We start from the raw sequence: 13,224 nt of genomic DNA on the forward strand, positions 1-13,224 counted from the left end.
TCTAAAACCAGAAAAAAATTGATTCTATTTTGACAATGAATGGATGGAAATAGTTGCAAGAATTTGTTTTTACTTTGGTTTGATTTACGATCAATGGATGGCGATAGAATCAATAGATTTTTTTCAAACAAAAAAAAACGAAACGGGAAATATAGAAGAATCTTTATTTTAAAAAAATGATCGGATTTCCGTGAAAATAGGTAAGCCACATAAATATCGGGTATGTGCGTGTGTGGATACCAATGAAATGACCATGGCTACTACATTGGTTACACCAACCAAAATTGATATATACTATAGTGGTAATTAATTAGGTTAATTGTATTATGGTTGGTTATATTAGTTTGATTAATAATTTTTTTCTGGTTCTGTTTTCATTTTAATTGCTATTTTTACCTTGGATTTTTTTTTGTCTCGGTAAGCAGTTTAGTGTCATTCTTTTTTTTCGAGTGTTACAATGGGTGGTGGTGGCAATGTCAATGAAAAAAATGATAATTTCGAATTGAAAAACCAAAGGGGAATTTGTTTGTTTGTTACATAAGTGTCAATGTCAATTGATAGTATAACACCAATTCAATATTGATCGATATTCATGGTGATCATATCCATATTGACGATTTCTCTGTAGGATGATCAACCTTGTGATAGAATATTCATTTTGACCACTCCTCCAAGAATTGCATACACAATCGAAAACAAAATTATGTTTAATATAATTAGTGGATGAATAACAATAGCCACCACCACAATCAACCCGTACAATTACATTATCAAAAATATAAATAAAAAAATGTCCATGGAATGACCATTAAAAAACATACCTAATTGAAGAATTTGAATTCAAAATGAAAACAAAAAAATGATAATCACAATTGGTCTGATTTATGAGAAGTGTTGTTGTTTATTTCAGAATGAAATTAAAACCTTGAATTTGGTTTGATGTAAATTATGATTTAAAGATAAAAACATGGATAAGCCAAAACCAAAACAGAATAAACGAATAATGAATAATAATCATTATGAACGTGGTATGTATCATAATAATAATAATAATCAAAAGGCGGGAAATTCTGTAACCCGAATTAATAATGATAATCAAATCAAACATAATAATCATTTGAAACAACAAAATTATAAAAAACCAAATAATAATGATAAAACAATTTCACCAAACAAGAAAAATATTCAAACAAAACAGCAGTTGCAAAATAAACGACAATCAAATGTTAATCGTAACCAAACAACCACAAAGAAAACCGAAACAAAGATAAATCATGTCCATCATCCAGTGAAATTGGCTGCTTCGGTTAATCATCCGTTATATAATCATGGTGATAATTCCATACAACCAAAAACGTCAACAAAATCAAAAAATGTTATCATCAATCTTGAATCATCAAATTGTGTACAAAAGCAAAAATCATTAAATAAAAAACATGATTACAAAACTGTATTGAATCATATGAAACAACATTTAAATCGAAATCAACAATCAATATTGGCTATTTATGATCGATTCAAACGATTGATTCCAAATCGACAATCAAATCAAATTCATGATGAACAACCGTCGAATAATCGAATCGATAAACAATTGTCAACAACAGTATGGACAAATTTTAAGAGAATTTTTACATTTTCAAGAAAAACCAACAAAACAAAGGAAAAAATCAATGAAAAAAATTATCGAAATTCAATTTCACAACGGTTACGTTCATATAGTTCAATATTATGGCAAAGAATTCTAACATTTCGATTACGTATGTATATTTGTAATTTATTCGATTCGACAATGATTAACCAAGAAAATAATCACCGACAATCAACAAATCCATGCCAAACATCATTATTGACAACAATTTTCCAAACAATTCGTGGCCGAACAATCAATCTATTTCGACAATATTGGCCATTACTTGATAATAAAATGAAAATCAAAAAAACCAACAACAATAATAATCAACAATCCAATTCTGTACAGCCAATGAAAACAAAATCAATCATCAAACGACCAACAATTGAATCGAATCGTATACAGCCAACTACATCCCCAACATTAATTGATTCAAAACAAGCGAAAAAATTATCACCGCCATCATCAATATTGATGATTAATAATGATGAGAATTTCAATCAAGCACCATTAGATACGAATCAAATGTTAATAAAATCTGATAGTTATGCAATATTATGTGATATAAATTGTCATAATTGGATTATAGCATTCATAAATTGGTCGATAATATATCCACGTTTCATATTACCGACAAATCAATATTTTCAATTTGCCAGTGTGCATGATGTTAGTAATCTAGGCAATTATTTCGATAATGATAATCAATTTTGTTTACGTTTATGTTGTTGTTGTGGTGGTTTATGTTCATATCATCATCATCAACAACAACAATATCGAAAACAACAAAATCGTCAACAAAAACAGCAACAACAACAACAACAATCATCATCGACTAAAAATTATCATCATCAACAACAATTATCGATGACAACAATACAAATAAATCAACGGCAAAATTTTCAATCAATCAATAATGATAATAATAATAATGATGCTAATCAACAGCCATTATCAGTGATCAATTCACCAATCAATGAAAATCCTGAAATAATGATGATTACAACTAAAACACCATCAATAAAATCTTTGAATTTGGATTCAGATTCCAAACAACAACGGAGAACATTGAATGATGAATTGCTCAACAAAAATCATAAATGTGCTAATAATGATGATTGTCAAACAGAAATAACACCCGATTTTAGCGATGTTGCTTATTATCCATCAATATTGAACACTAATCAAACTGATCATAATGAAAATATCAATAGAAAGTCAGAAATGATCAATAACCAGATGGATGATCAGAAAATATATAGCCAAAATAAACAATTGCCAAATAAACAAATTCCATTCAATAAAGATGATAATGATCATCGATCCACATCTAGTCAATCAATATTATCAGCGAATTCAATTTGCTGTCATGTTCAACATTGGAAATTCTATCTGATCATAACATTATTTATTTTCATTTCATTACGTTATCTCATTCATCTAGGTAAGTCAATATAATCATGGTTTTGTTTCGAAAAAAATAAAAATTCTTTAAAAAATAGTGATAATCATTTTTGGAAATGATAATCAGGAAAAAAATATGATTCATTTTGATTATGGTTATTGTCCATTGATAGTGGCCATGTTAGAATCATTGACAACAATGTTAACGATAATGATTGTCTATTGCCGTCGTACACCAATCGAAGAGCTAATTATAATCAAATCATCATTCTTTCGACCATTATGTCCATGGCAACGTACATATTTTATACGAATGATTACCATTTTATATCTAATTCTAAGTATGATATTTTTTATATTAACATTTTGTTCATGGTTTCCACAAATCACCGGTATCGATTCAGAATGGCATCACTTTCGCCGATCTGATTCAAATATATTTACCAAATATATCTGGCAACAACAACAGCCAATTACAGCAACAACAACAACAATGTCAATTTCAATGTCAAGGCCACCATCAACATTGGATAATAATAATAATAATCAACATTCAACAACAATCCACAATCAACGTTCGAAACGTAATTCTTCGGAATTTCAAACTATTTCAACAATCAATATTGATAATATAACACCATTTCTTGATGATAATATTGATAATACTGATGATGATGATGATGATGATGATTCTGTTGACTATAATTCCAATGTGATGATTGAAAATAATTTAACCAACACATCATCATTGATCAATAAAACAACCACACAACGATTACCAAGATATTCATCATTACCGGTTAACATGTTCACAACAACTCCAATAACAACTCCATCTAGTATTGATCATTCAACCAAAAGTATTTCTTCATCCAATCAGAAAAATAAATGGTGGCAAATAATAGAAATATGGCATCTATTTTTTTATTTTGATTTTATCTCGAATATTCTATGTAAATATAGTTTATTATTAATAAAAACCTTACATCTAAGCGTCACAATATTGATTATATTGAAATGTTGGCAATTATATAATGAAATACGACGACTAAAATACTATTTCAAAAATAATAATATTGATCATTTTCAAAGACGTCAAACAAATGATACAACAACAACAACAACAAGTTCATCATTGGATATTATTAAATCGAATGAATCGATAATCATAATCGATAATCATAATTCTAGATTTGGACAACGTAGTCGTCGCCGTCGCCATCATCATCATCAACGACAATCCGAAATGGAACGATTAACAATATTGACAAGAATTTTGTGCAAAAATATCCGTTACTATCATAATGTATTTGGTCATTTATTATTGATTTGGTTATTATTAACAATTTTTACATTAATAGCTATATGGGAATTTTATAAATGTTCAGATCAACAGAATCGTTTACAAAAATCAATAATTAATAATGAATCTAATCAACAATTTCATGATTGGCTTATACCTTATTCAATGTTAATCTATCATAGTATTGATCTAGCTATAATGTTTATATTTTATTTAATCATCAGAATTTTACGCTATCAATGTTTATGGTTGATCAATTGAGATAAATCTATAGATGAAAACAGTGATGATAATAAATTATTTTTGAAAATTATTCTTTTTAACATTTTCAATATGGACGCCATAATTTCTCTATGCGTTCAATTTTTGTATCAGCTGCTGTTGTTTTTTTCTTCACCGATGATCGATAATTGATTTCCTTTTGATCATTATCATCCTCATCCTCATTGCCATTAATTGATTTATCTGAATTATCATTGCTGGTATTGATTTTTTCATCATCATCGTCGTCATGATCATTTTGTGTTGTGACTGGTTTTAAATGTTTCGATTGATTATCGATAATATTCAGATTTTCAAATTGTTGTCGTTGTCGTCGTGGTGGCTGTTGTTTGTCATTGTCATCAGTATTCATAATCGATTGATTATCATTAAAATATCGATCATCATCGTTATCACCATCGATCGATGATGATAATGGTGGTGATGATGACGAGGGTGAAAACGAAGACGACATCTCATTAATTGGCATAATATTTTTCATTGAAAAATTATCATTCATTATCGATGATGATGTTGTGGAAGAAGATCCTATTTTGTTATGGATGAGAAAGAAAGAAAAAGAATTATTTGTAAAAAGAATTGAAGCATAAAATGATCCTGATATCATCATCATTGGAGGTCTTTCAATTCATAAACCATATCCTTTTGTTTGTAAAATGTCATTTATTGTATTTGTATATAATTATTGCTTGAAAACTGAAAATTATCTTATCTGATTTATTATGCATGCATGCATATAAAAAGTCTTCTCCCATAACAATATCTTATTACCGGTTGGCCGGAATGAAAACTGAATGAATTTTGAAAATGTTTTCAAACCACATCAAGAGAATGTTAAATAATAATGTAGGCGTATTTCATATTATACTTACCGGGTGTCATTATAAGTGATTTATCATGCATAATTATTTTGTCAGTATGGCTGTTATTATTATTGCTAAGCCTTTTAACACTGGTTATATTTTGATTATCATCATCATCATCATTGCTATTATTGGGTAATATTGCACAATTATTATTATTGATTGATGATCGATTAGCATTTGTCGATACGGTTGATGATGATGATGCATGCTGTACCAATGCAACGGCTGCCATTGCCTGTTTAATATTATTCCATTGATGTTGTTGTTGAATTGGTGATAATGTTGAATTTCCATTTTCCATCATTATTGGCCTTTGTTGTTGTAAAAGTTTTGCATAAGAATTTTGCAAAGCCATTTGTTTGGCTGCTAAACGCCATTCTTGTTGTGCAGCTGCAACTGCGGCCGCATAAGATCCAGGTATTATCTGTTGTTCGGAATTTGTACCAATTAAAGTTGATGATGTCAGTGTTGTTGTTGGAGAACCTTTTGGAGAATTTGCCATAACTGATGATGGTATTGGTGTTGTTAACATTCCACCTGTAATAACATTTGATGGTGATATTTGTGCTGAAATCGATTGATTATGATGATGATGACCAGTAGCTGCCGCAGCAGCAGCAGCTGCTGCTGCTGCTGCATTACCGAAAATGGCATGTGCTAATGCACGAAACGGTGGTGGTACTATTGCGACTGGATGCGACGCGATTGGATGATGTGGATGATGATGATGACCAGAAGCGGCAGCAGCAGCCGCTGCAGCTGCATTCAAAAAATTAACATGTGGACCTGTTTCATTTGTTGGATTGGTTGGAATAATCGCATTAGTTGAAGTGATCGGTGGTGCTGTACCACTGGTCAATGGTGGTAAAGGATGATGATGATTTGTCCGTACAGATGATGTATGATGATGATGATGATGAGCACCGGGATATGGCCAACAATGATTCAATAGACCTTTTTCGTTAATTGGAGAAAAAAAACGATCATGTAGGTAGTAATTAAAATGGAAAAAGCATACAGACACCAAAACTTGAAGCAAAACAAGATTATTATCATGATAAAATGAATTGTTCGGTTTTTTTCATAATCAATAAATCAAGTTAATAATGAATGAAAATCGGGTGCAAGTTAAAAAAAGTTAAAAAAATTCCAAAAAACAATCACAAATCAGGTAAAAATTAATGATGAAAATTGTTTTTGAATAAATTTATTTTTCAAAAATATGAAAAAATACGAAAAAAAATTCTGTTGTTCAGTTCAGTTCACCACACCTAATCTATAGCGAAAAAAATTGATGATGTTAAGTTGATATCACACATATAACAAGATAAGTGATCATCATCTTTAAGTTTAACTTCATCAATATAAGTAGGTTTTTAACCTTTTTTTTCGCATAATTTTTTTTGCATATTTTCCTAGACTAATTTATCTTTTTTTTCGTTAAAGATTTTAATATCGATAATAATAATCATCTTTGTTGTTGTTGTAACCTATAATTAGTATCAGTGATCAGTTGTTTCAAACAAAAAATTTGTTGTTGTTCTATATAGAAAACAATAACAACAACAAGGGTCATCCAGATATTTTGTCTTATTTTTTTTCTTCTGGGTGATAATTAATTATTGTTATTCAGTTTGACATGATTTTGCATTAATTGATGATGATGATTATCATTTTTAGTAAAATTTTACCCAAGTAAAAATTTTTCTTAAAATTTCTTAAAATCAGCCACCCAAAACGAATGAAATAGAATGTATGTGTGTGTGTGTGATGGTTAATTTTGCCGGTTTATATATTTCTACCGAGAAAAAAAAATTCTTGTTATCATCATCATGGTAATCATCATTAGATACTTGGTAACTTATAAACAAAAATTATGTCCTGTTTTTTCTGTATGGAATAATGATGATGATATGGTTTATATATCGGTCGATTGGTCAAGCGAAACAATACCACCAATCCGATAGATAGAATACTATCCGGTGGATTTGGTTAAGGTTCGTCTTGGATTTCTTCAATCATTTCCTATTTTATCAAAGAAAATTACAACATCAACCGAAACAAAAACAAACACACTCACTAACTAATGGCACCTGATAACATGATTGATGACCATGTTTACCTGTGTAAGCAAACAAACACACACACTTGTTTGATTCACACTTGTTGACCCAATTGGTCATTCAAAAGTCAAGTTGATCAAACCAAAAAAGATGAATTGAATTGAAATGTGATTTGTGATTGTAAAACACGATTTTTGTTTTGGTGATCAAATTACTTGGAAAATATTTTGGTAGATTCAAAAATTATGAAGCTAAAACTGAAAAAACGAATTTAAATTTATTCAATCACGAATTATGGTCATCATTGAACAGAAAAAGAGATGGAAAATAAAAAAAACCGGTAGCTATTTTTGATTTATGATTGATTGCTATTCATTTAGACCAAATGAAAAAATGATCAAGTATATCCTGGTCAATAACCAAGAACAACAACGACGATAAAATCGATTGATTCGTATCAATTGATGCGTGCGTGTGTGCAACACGATCAATCAAATGATTGATGTTTCGTGACTTTAAATATGATGATCTCAAGGTGCAAGATAGCTTGAATATTGTAATTACCTATGATATGGTAGTTTGTTTTTCTGTTTTTTACCAACAATACAAAAAAAAATTGACCTTATCATATTAATGATGGTATGATCAGAGAGATAATTTGTTCATGAACATCATTAAATTATTATTTTATCAAGATAATCTAATAATAGTAGTTCTATTTAAAGTTTTTTTTGATTAAATTATTGAATCGAGCAATAATGATTTCTTTTTTCTTGGAAATTTTTTTTGAAAAAATAACTTACTTGTTTTACTTCTTGGTTCACGTGGACCATCAACAGTAACTTTGATTGCTTTCATATAGGTAGCAATTTGTGGTGGATTTGTAGCCAATGTTATTGTTAATGAAAAACTTTTTCCTAAAAAATTTCATACACACGTGCATACATATGTGGATAATAAAAAGAGAAAAAAGGACAAACAAACAATAAAGATTGTTATTCAAAAAAGAGATATCAAAATGATAATGGTAATGATGATGTAATAAAATTTGAAAACAATTTTCAATGCAAATATCTCTATCTGTATTTGTCGGCGGCAAAAATAAAGAAAAAAAGATGAGAATGGATAGTGAGAGAAAAAAAGGTCACAAAAGTTGTTGTTGCTGAGTTCATTTATAACAAGCAAGATAAACAAGGCAAAAATAATGATACAAAAACAAAATCATGTTGCCGGTGCATCAACAATAGATCGGAATCAGTTTGTTTTATGTTAGTGGGAGGAAAGAAAGGAGAAAAAGAAAATTAACTGAAAAAGGGGGAAGGTTCTCGCTTGCCTCCATCCATATGTGATGAGATTTTTTGTTTTGCTTTTTGATGAGTTTTTCGGTGTAATAAAATATATATTTTATTATTGTGACGAAGAGAAAAAGATACACATAGAAAGATGCCGCCGATAAAGTTTTTTTGTTTTGTTTTATCAAAAAACAGAAAAACAAACGAAAATGATACTAAAAAACAAAAAAGAAAACAACCCAGAGGAAAACACAGTAGAAAAAACAATTCACATCCGAAATTTTGGATATTTTTTTTTGTTTTAATGAATGTTATCCAAATCAAAACAATGATGGTGATTTTTGCAACAAAAAAAATTGAAAGTTGTTGTTTGGCAAAACAGGAAATTTTTTTGCTGAGATTCAACCAAAAAACAAAACGAATCGACTAGATATAACAATAGCCAAAATGGATTTGCAAATGCGAGGATTTTTTTTATTCATTGTTGATGTTGTTGTTGATTTTGATGATCAACGATTGTGTGAAATTTTTGTTGTTGTTGTTATTATGATTTGCCTTATCAATGTAAATAAAGGATGTTTCAGATCATAATAACAATGGAAATCATCGAGAAAAATGATCATGTTGTTTTTGAAGATAATAATGTTTATGGTTGTGCTAAAATAGAGGTAGCAAAACAAAAAAGTAATGTAATATATTTACCTCGTCCAGAACGACCAACAAAACGTAAATCATTAAATTTCGCTACTTGATTTTTAATGATTGCCGATGAATTTCTTAATTCACCGGACCAATTCTCATCATTACCAGCACGAACAGTAACTAATGTACCGTCATTAACTTCACATAGTGCAATTACTTTGAATGATATTGGTAATGTTTTATTGGATCGCCAATGTATTGGTAATGGTGTACAGATTATTGCCGGTGAACCAGTACGACATAATTCACCCGGATGTTCATTCATAACTTCATTTAATAAACGCTCGCCGGGAAAAATAAATTCACCATTTATATTTCCATCTTTACTATTACCATTATTATTTTTGTTGTTCTTATTGACATTGCAACTATTTTTGCTCATTATTGGTTTTTTTTAAAGAATATTTTTCACCAAAAAACACTGTTGAAAAAAACAAAAAACCAAATGCACAACACTTTGGATGAAAATGGAAATAATCATTTGACGAAATATTCGTTAACACTTGTTCATCATCACATCATGTTCATCGTCATCGATACTGATACTGATCATCATAATCATCATTTTCACATCCCAATCCCAACAACAACAACGAATGAATGAATGAAAAGAAAAATAGCAAAATTATAGGCGGATCTTAGTTTTGGCTAAATTTATTGTTTTTTTTATATGACGCCGCCAAATAAATAAAAAAAACATAGTAGTAGTAAAAACATTCAACAAGTGAAGAATTTGTTGTTTCGCCCCTCAACATACATGCATAGAACACATAAGACGGTCATTCCTCTTTATTATTATTTCCTTATCTCTCTCTCACTTGCTCTTTCTCTTTATTATGTCTTGACGAGGTTTCTTAACATTTTTTTATGTTCAAAAAACATCTTGAATGAATAGAAAAAACTAATTTTTACTGTTTTGTTTTTGTTGTCTGTTTTATTGCGATGGGAAGGTTCAAACAACAATTTTCCTCCATCAAACATCGTCGCCCTGCATAGTATGTATTTATTAGCTATAAAAAATAGCGGGCGTCATTTATATCGGTATTTAGCTCCTCCTCCTTCTTGTATTTCACACTCTTTTTTTTCTCATATTTCCATCCCCACCACCACCTTGAACACATTGAAAAATCGTAAACATTTTATTTTATTTTCCTAATTCAAATTAAATTTTTTTTTAATTTTACATCAACATAATTATAAATTTTATTTAAAAAAGATAAAAAACAGCAATTATTGTATAATCCATTTAATCATCAAGATCACCGAATGGATTCAATGATAATGATACAGATGATGATGATGATGGCCTTTGTGATGATAGTTTTTCACTATTTTGTTGTTGTTGAACAAAAAAATACTCAATTTCTAATTCTTTAAGATTAGATTCTAATAGACGCATCTCTTCATAGCGATTATCTTTCCGTGCCTGTTCAATATATGATTGTATAATAGCCATTTGTTGTAGAATTGGATCATCAAATTGTTTATTATTATCACCATTCCTATTGACCCCTTTTTCATTGATTAAATTTATCTGTTGCGGACAGAATCCATCATTACCGACAATAGTTTTTTCAATAATTTTTTCTTGTTGTTTTTTATATTGTTCCTGTTCGTATAATGCCATCTGTTTTTCGTATTGAATTCTTCGTTCAATCATTTCATTATGTGATTGTTTTAATTGTTCATAATGTTCCGAATCGGGTAATTCATTTAATGATAATAAATTTTCACGTAAATAATGTATAGTTGAACGACGAATTAATGTTTGTATTGATTTTTGTCGTTGTTGTTGAGATAATGTATCTGTCGATTCATCATATGTTTCAATCTTACGGCTGGATTTTTATTTTTTTGGAAAATAGCAAAACAAACTAATAGAATGATGACATCTATCGGTGTAAAGAAAAAACCTACCTTATAAAATCAATTTCTTCGCCTAATTTTGTTAGTTTATTTTTAACATCGATTGCATCCTGTAGCTGATATGTTGTTTCACCTAAGCTGAAATTTTCATTAACAAAAAAATGATAAAAACCAAATCAAATTGAAATTATAATCAAAAAACTTACTTAAGAGAATCAGCCATACGATCATAGATTGATAATAATTGATCAAGTTGTTGAATCGATTCTCTAAGTTTTGTATAAATTTCAATTAATGGACATTGATAATGTGAACGTTGAAATTTATCACGCCGTAAAATAAGTAGACGATAACAATCGTTACAAATACGAATCGATTCTATTGAATTTTCCAAATCTAAATTATTATCATCATCATCATAATTGATCGATTTAGCCAATATTGTACGTAATTTTAGCATCGATATTGATGGTGATGTATTGTTATTAGGATGATGATGATGATCATTGGCTGATGATGAACCATTAAAACCAAATGGTTTCAATAGTTCATCAGCAAATTTGAATGTAATAAATTTTGAACATTTTGAACACATGACTGCACCACATAGACGACAATGATGACGTTTTTTTAAAATAATATTAAATTTACAAGCACATGATGGACAAAGTGGAACCGAACGTTCATCTAACCATTCAACAATAGATTGTTCATGACGACGACGATTATCAATATCCATTGTTGATGATAATAATAATGTTGAATATCCTTGCATTAATCGATCCAATCGTATGAGTAATTTGTTTGTTTCAAATACATAACGTTCTATTTGTTTATCACGTATATTATGATAATCATTCCAATGTGAACGTATCATACCTAAGGACATTGAATATTTCCATGAATCGATTGGCGACGTGATTCTATAATCATTTATTTCCGAAGATATTTTACTATTATCTTGTTGTACGGTTGTTGTTGTTGATAATTTATTTGTTTGAATGATAATTTTTCGTACAAAATCTTTTATCTGATCTTTTGAAAGATTTTTTTTGCCAATCGAATTTTTGCTAGAATTTGATTGTTGTTGTTGTTGATATTGACGATGATCATTATCGAAATGTGACATTAATTCTGTAATAGTACGATATTCTTCCATACAATCAGGACAAAGAAGGCCTTCAGCTTGTAATGAACCATTACCTATTAATTGATATTGTTCATTTGATATTTCGGGTGTTTCAATTGCAATTGATTCATCGAACGGATTCGTAGATTCATCAAAAGGATTCGTATTCTATTAACAAATTAAATTTATTAGTTTTTTCGATCAAAAGAAAAAAGTTTACAATTCAGAAACAAAAACCTTTTCGGATTCATCAACATCATTCGCATCAAATGGATCCAATGTTGAATCATAATCATTCTCATCATCGAATGGATTCATCATCAATCGTAATATATTGAAGAAGGAAGATTCCAAGGCAATTTTTCTCTTTGTATTGATTCCTTTATTTTAACATTATTATGATAATCGATTTAATTACACCCACATCTGATTAAAAATGCTCATCATTTGAATCATTTTTGTTTTTGTTTTGATTTTTTTGACAACAATCAAAAAGTGCTGCCATCCATTATCGATCTTCAGTAAACTTTGAAAAAAAATTGAATTTAAAATTTTGTCTTTTGTTGCGATTGATTTTTTAAAATATAAAATCACATTATTATTATTAATATTATTTCATTAAGTAAGTAATTAATTATTTAATAAATTGCAATTCAAAACTTGGAGAGAAAAAATAATAATAAT

General features: G+C 29.1%; 3 protein-coding genes across 5 annotated transcripts; 1 reads left to right on the forward strand and 2 right to left on the reverse strand.

Annotated features, from left to right (window-relative positions):
* The first annotated feature begins 9 nt into the window (after positions 1-9).
* Positions 10-4,602, forward strand: LOC113798806 (uncharacterized). Of its 3 annotated transcripts, XM_075822498.1 has the most exons (5): positions 10-200; positions 426-1,028; positions 1,178-1,760; positions 1,982-3,077; positions 3,136-4,602. In XM_075822498.1, the coding sequence occupies exons 4-5, from the start codon at positions 1,985-1,987 to the stop codon at positions 4,599-4,601; spliced, it is 2,559 nt and encodes an 852-aa protein (XP_075678613.1). In that variant the 5' UTR covers positions 10-200; positions 426-1,028; positions 1,178-1,760; positions 1,982-1,984; the 3' UTR covers position 4,602. The 3 variants fall into 3 exon arrangements, with proteins under 3 accessions (XP_075678613.1, XP_075678612.1, XP_027205192.2); XM_075822497.1 differs by lacking the exons at positions 10-200; positions 426-1,028; positions 1,178-1,760 and having other exon boundaries at positions 1,768-3,077; positions 3,136-3,333; positions 3,442-4,602; XM_027349391.2 differs by lacking the exons at positions 10-200; positions 426-1,028; positions 1,178-1,760 and having other exon boundaries at positions 1,768-3,077.
* On the reverse strand, positions 4,525-10,133 carry LOC113798809 (uncharacterized). Its single transcript, XM_027349395.2, has 4 exons — positions 9,546-10,133; positions 8,355-8,468; positions 5,495-6,442; positions 4,525-5,150 (listed from the first exon to the last, which is right to left on the reverse strand). Exons 1-4 carry the CDS (start codon positions 9,925-9,927, stop codon positions 4,669-4,671), a joined length of 1,926 nt encoding a protein of 641 aa, XP_027205196.2. The 5' UTR covers positions 9,928-10,133; the 3' UTR covers positions 4,525-4,668.
* Positions 10,134-10,694: 561 nt separating this feature from the next.
* Positions 10,695-13,007, reverse strand: LOC113798810 (rabenosyn-5-like). The gene is made up of 4 exons (XM_027349396.2): positions 12,778-13,007; positions 11,618-12,708; positions 11,463-11,549; positions 10,695-11,383 (listed from the first exon to the last, which is right to left on the reverse strand). The coding sequence occupies exons 1-4, from the start codon at positions 12,859-12,861 to the stop codon at positions 10,792-10,794; spliced, it is 1,854 nt and encodes a 617-aa protein (XP_027205197.2). The 5' UTR covers positions 12,862-13,007; the 3' UTR covers positions 10,695-10,791.
* Positions 13,008-13,224: the final 217 nt, after the last annotated feature.

The sequence above is a fragment of the Dermatophagoides pteronyssinus genome, unplaced genomic scaffold, assembly GCF_027571235.1.
Source record: "Dermatophagoides pteronyssinus isolate colony J.1.1.1.1 unplaced genomic scaffold, Derpt_VIB-CSIC_2022.12 sq0017, whole genome shotgun sequence".
In the NCBI taxonomy this organism is placed as follows: domain Eukaryota; kingdom Metazoa; phylum Arthropoda; class Arachnida; order Sarcoptiformes; family Pyroglyphidae; genus Dermatophagoides; species Dermatophagoides pteronyssinus.

Bases quoted from the DNA above. Each gene is read 5' to 3' on its own strand.
- LOC113798806 (XM_027349391.2), top strand. From the start codon at position 1,793: ATGATTAACCAAGAAAATAATCACCGACAATCAACAAATCCATGCCAA. The intron at 3,078-3,135 runs GTAAGTCAATAT...TTTAAAAAATAG, and splicing joins ACGTTATCTCATTCATCTAG to TGATAATCATTTTTGGAAAT.
- LOC113798809 (XM_027349395.2), bottom strand. From the start codon at position 9,927: ATGAGCAAAAATAGTTGCAATGTCAATAAGAACAACAAAAATAATAAT. The intron at 8,469-9,545 runs GTAAATATATTA...GAAATTTTTTAG, and splicing joins TGTTGGTCGTTCTGGACGAG to GAAAAAGTTTTTCATTAACA. The intron at 6,443-8,354 runs GTAAGTTATTTT...TTAACGAAAAAG, and splicing joins TGAACCAAGAAGTAAAACAA to GTCTATTGAATCATTGTTGG.
- LOC113798810 (XM_027349396.2), bottom strand. From the start codon at position 12,861: ATGATGAATCCATTCGATGATGAGAATGATTATGATTCAACATTGGAT. The intron at 12,709-12,777 runs GTTTTTGTTTCT...ATTTGTTAATAG, and splicing joins ATGTTGATGAATCCGAAAAG to AATACGAATCCTTTTGATGA. The intron at 11,384-11,462 runs GTAGGTTTTTTC...ATAAAAATCCAG, and splicing joins GAAGAAATTGATTTTATAAG to CCGTAAGATTGAAACATATG.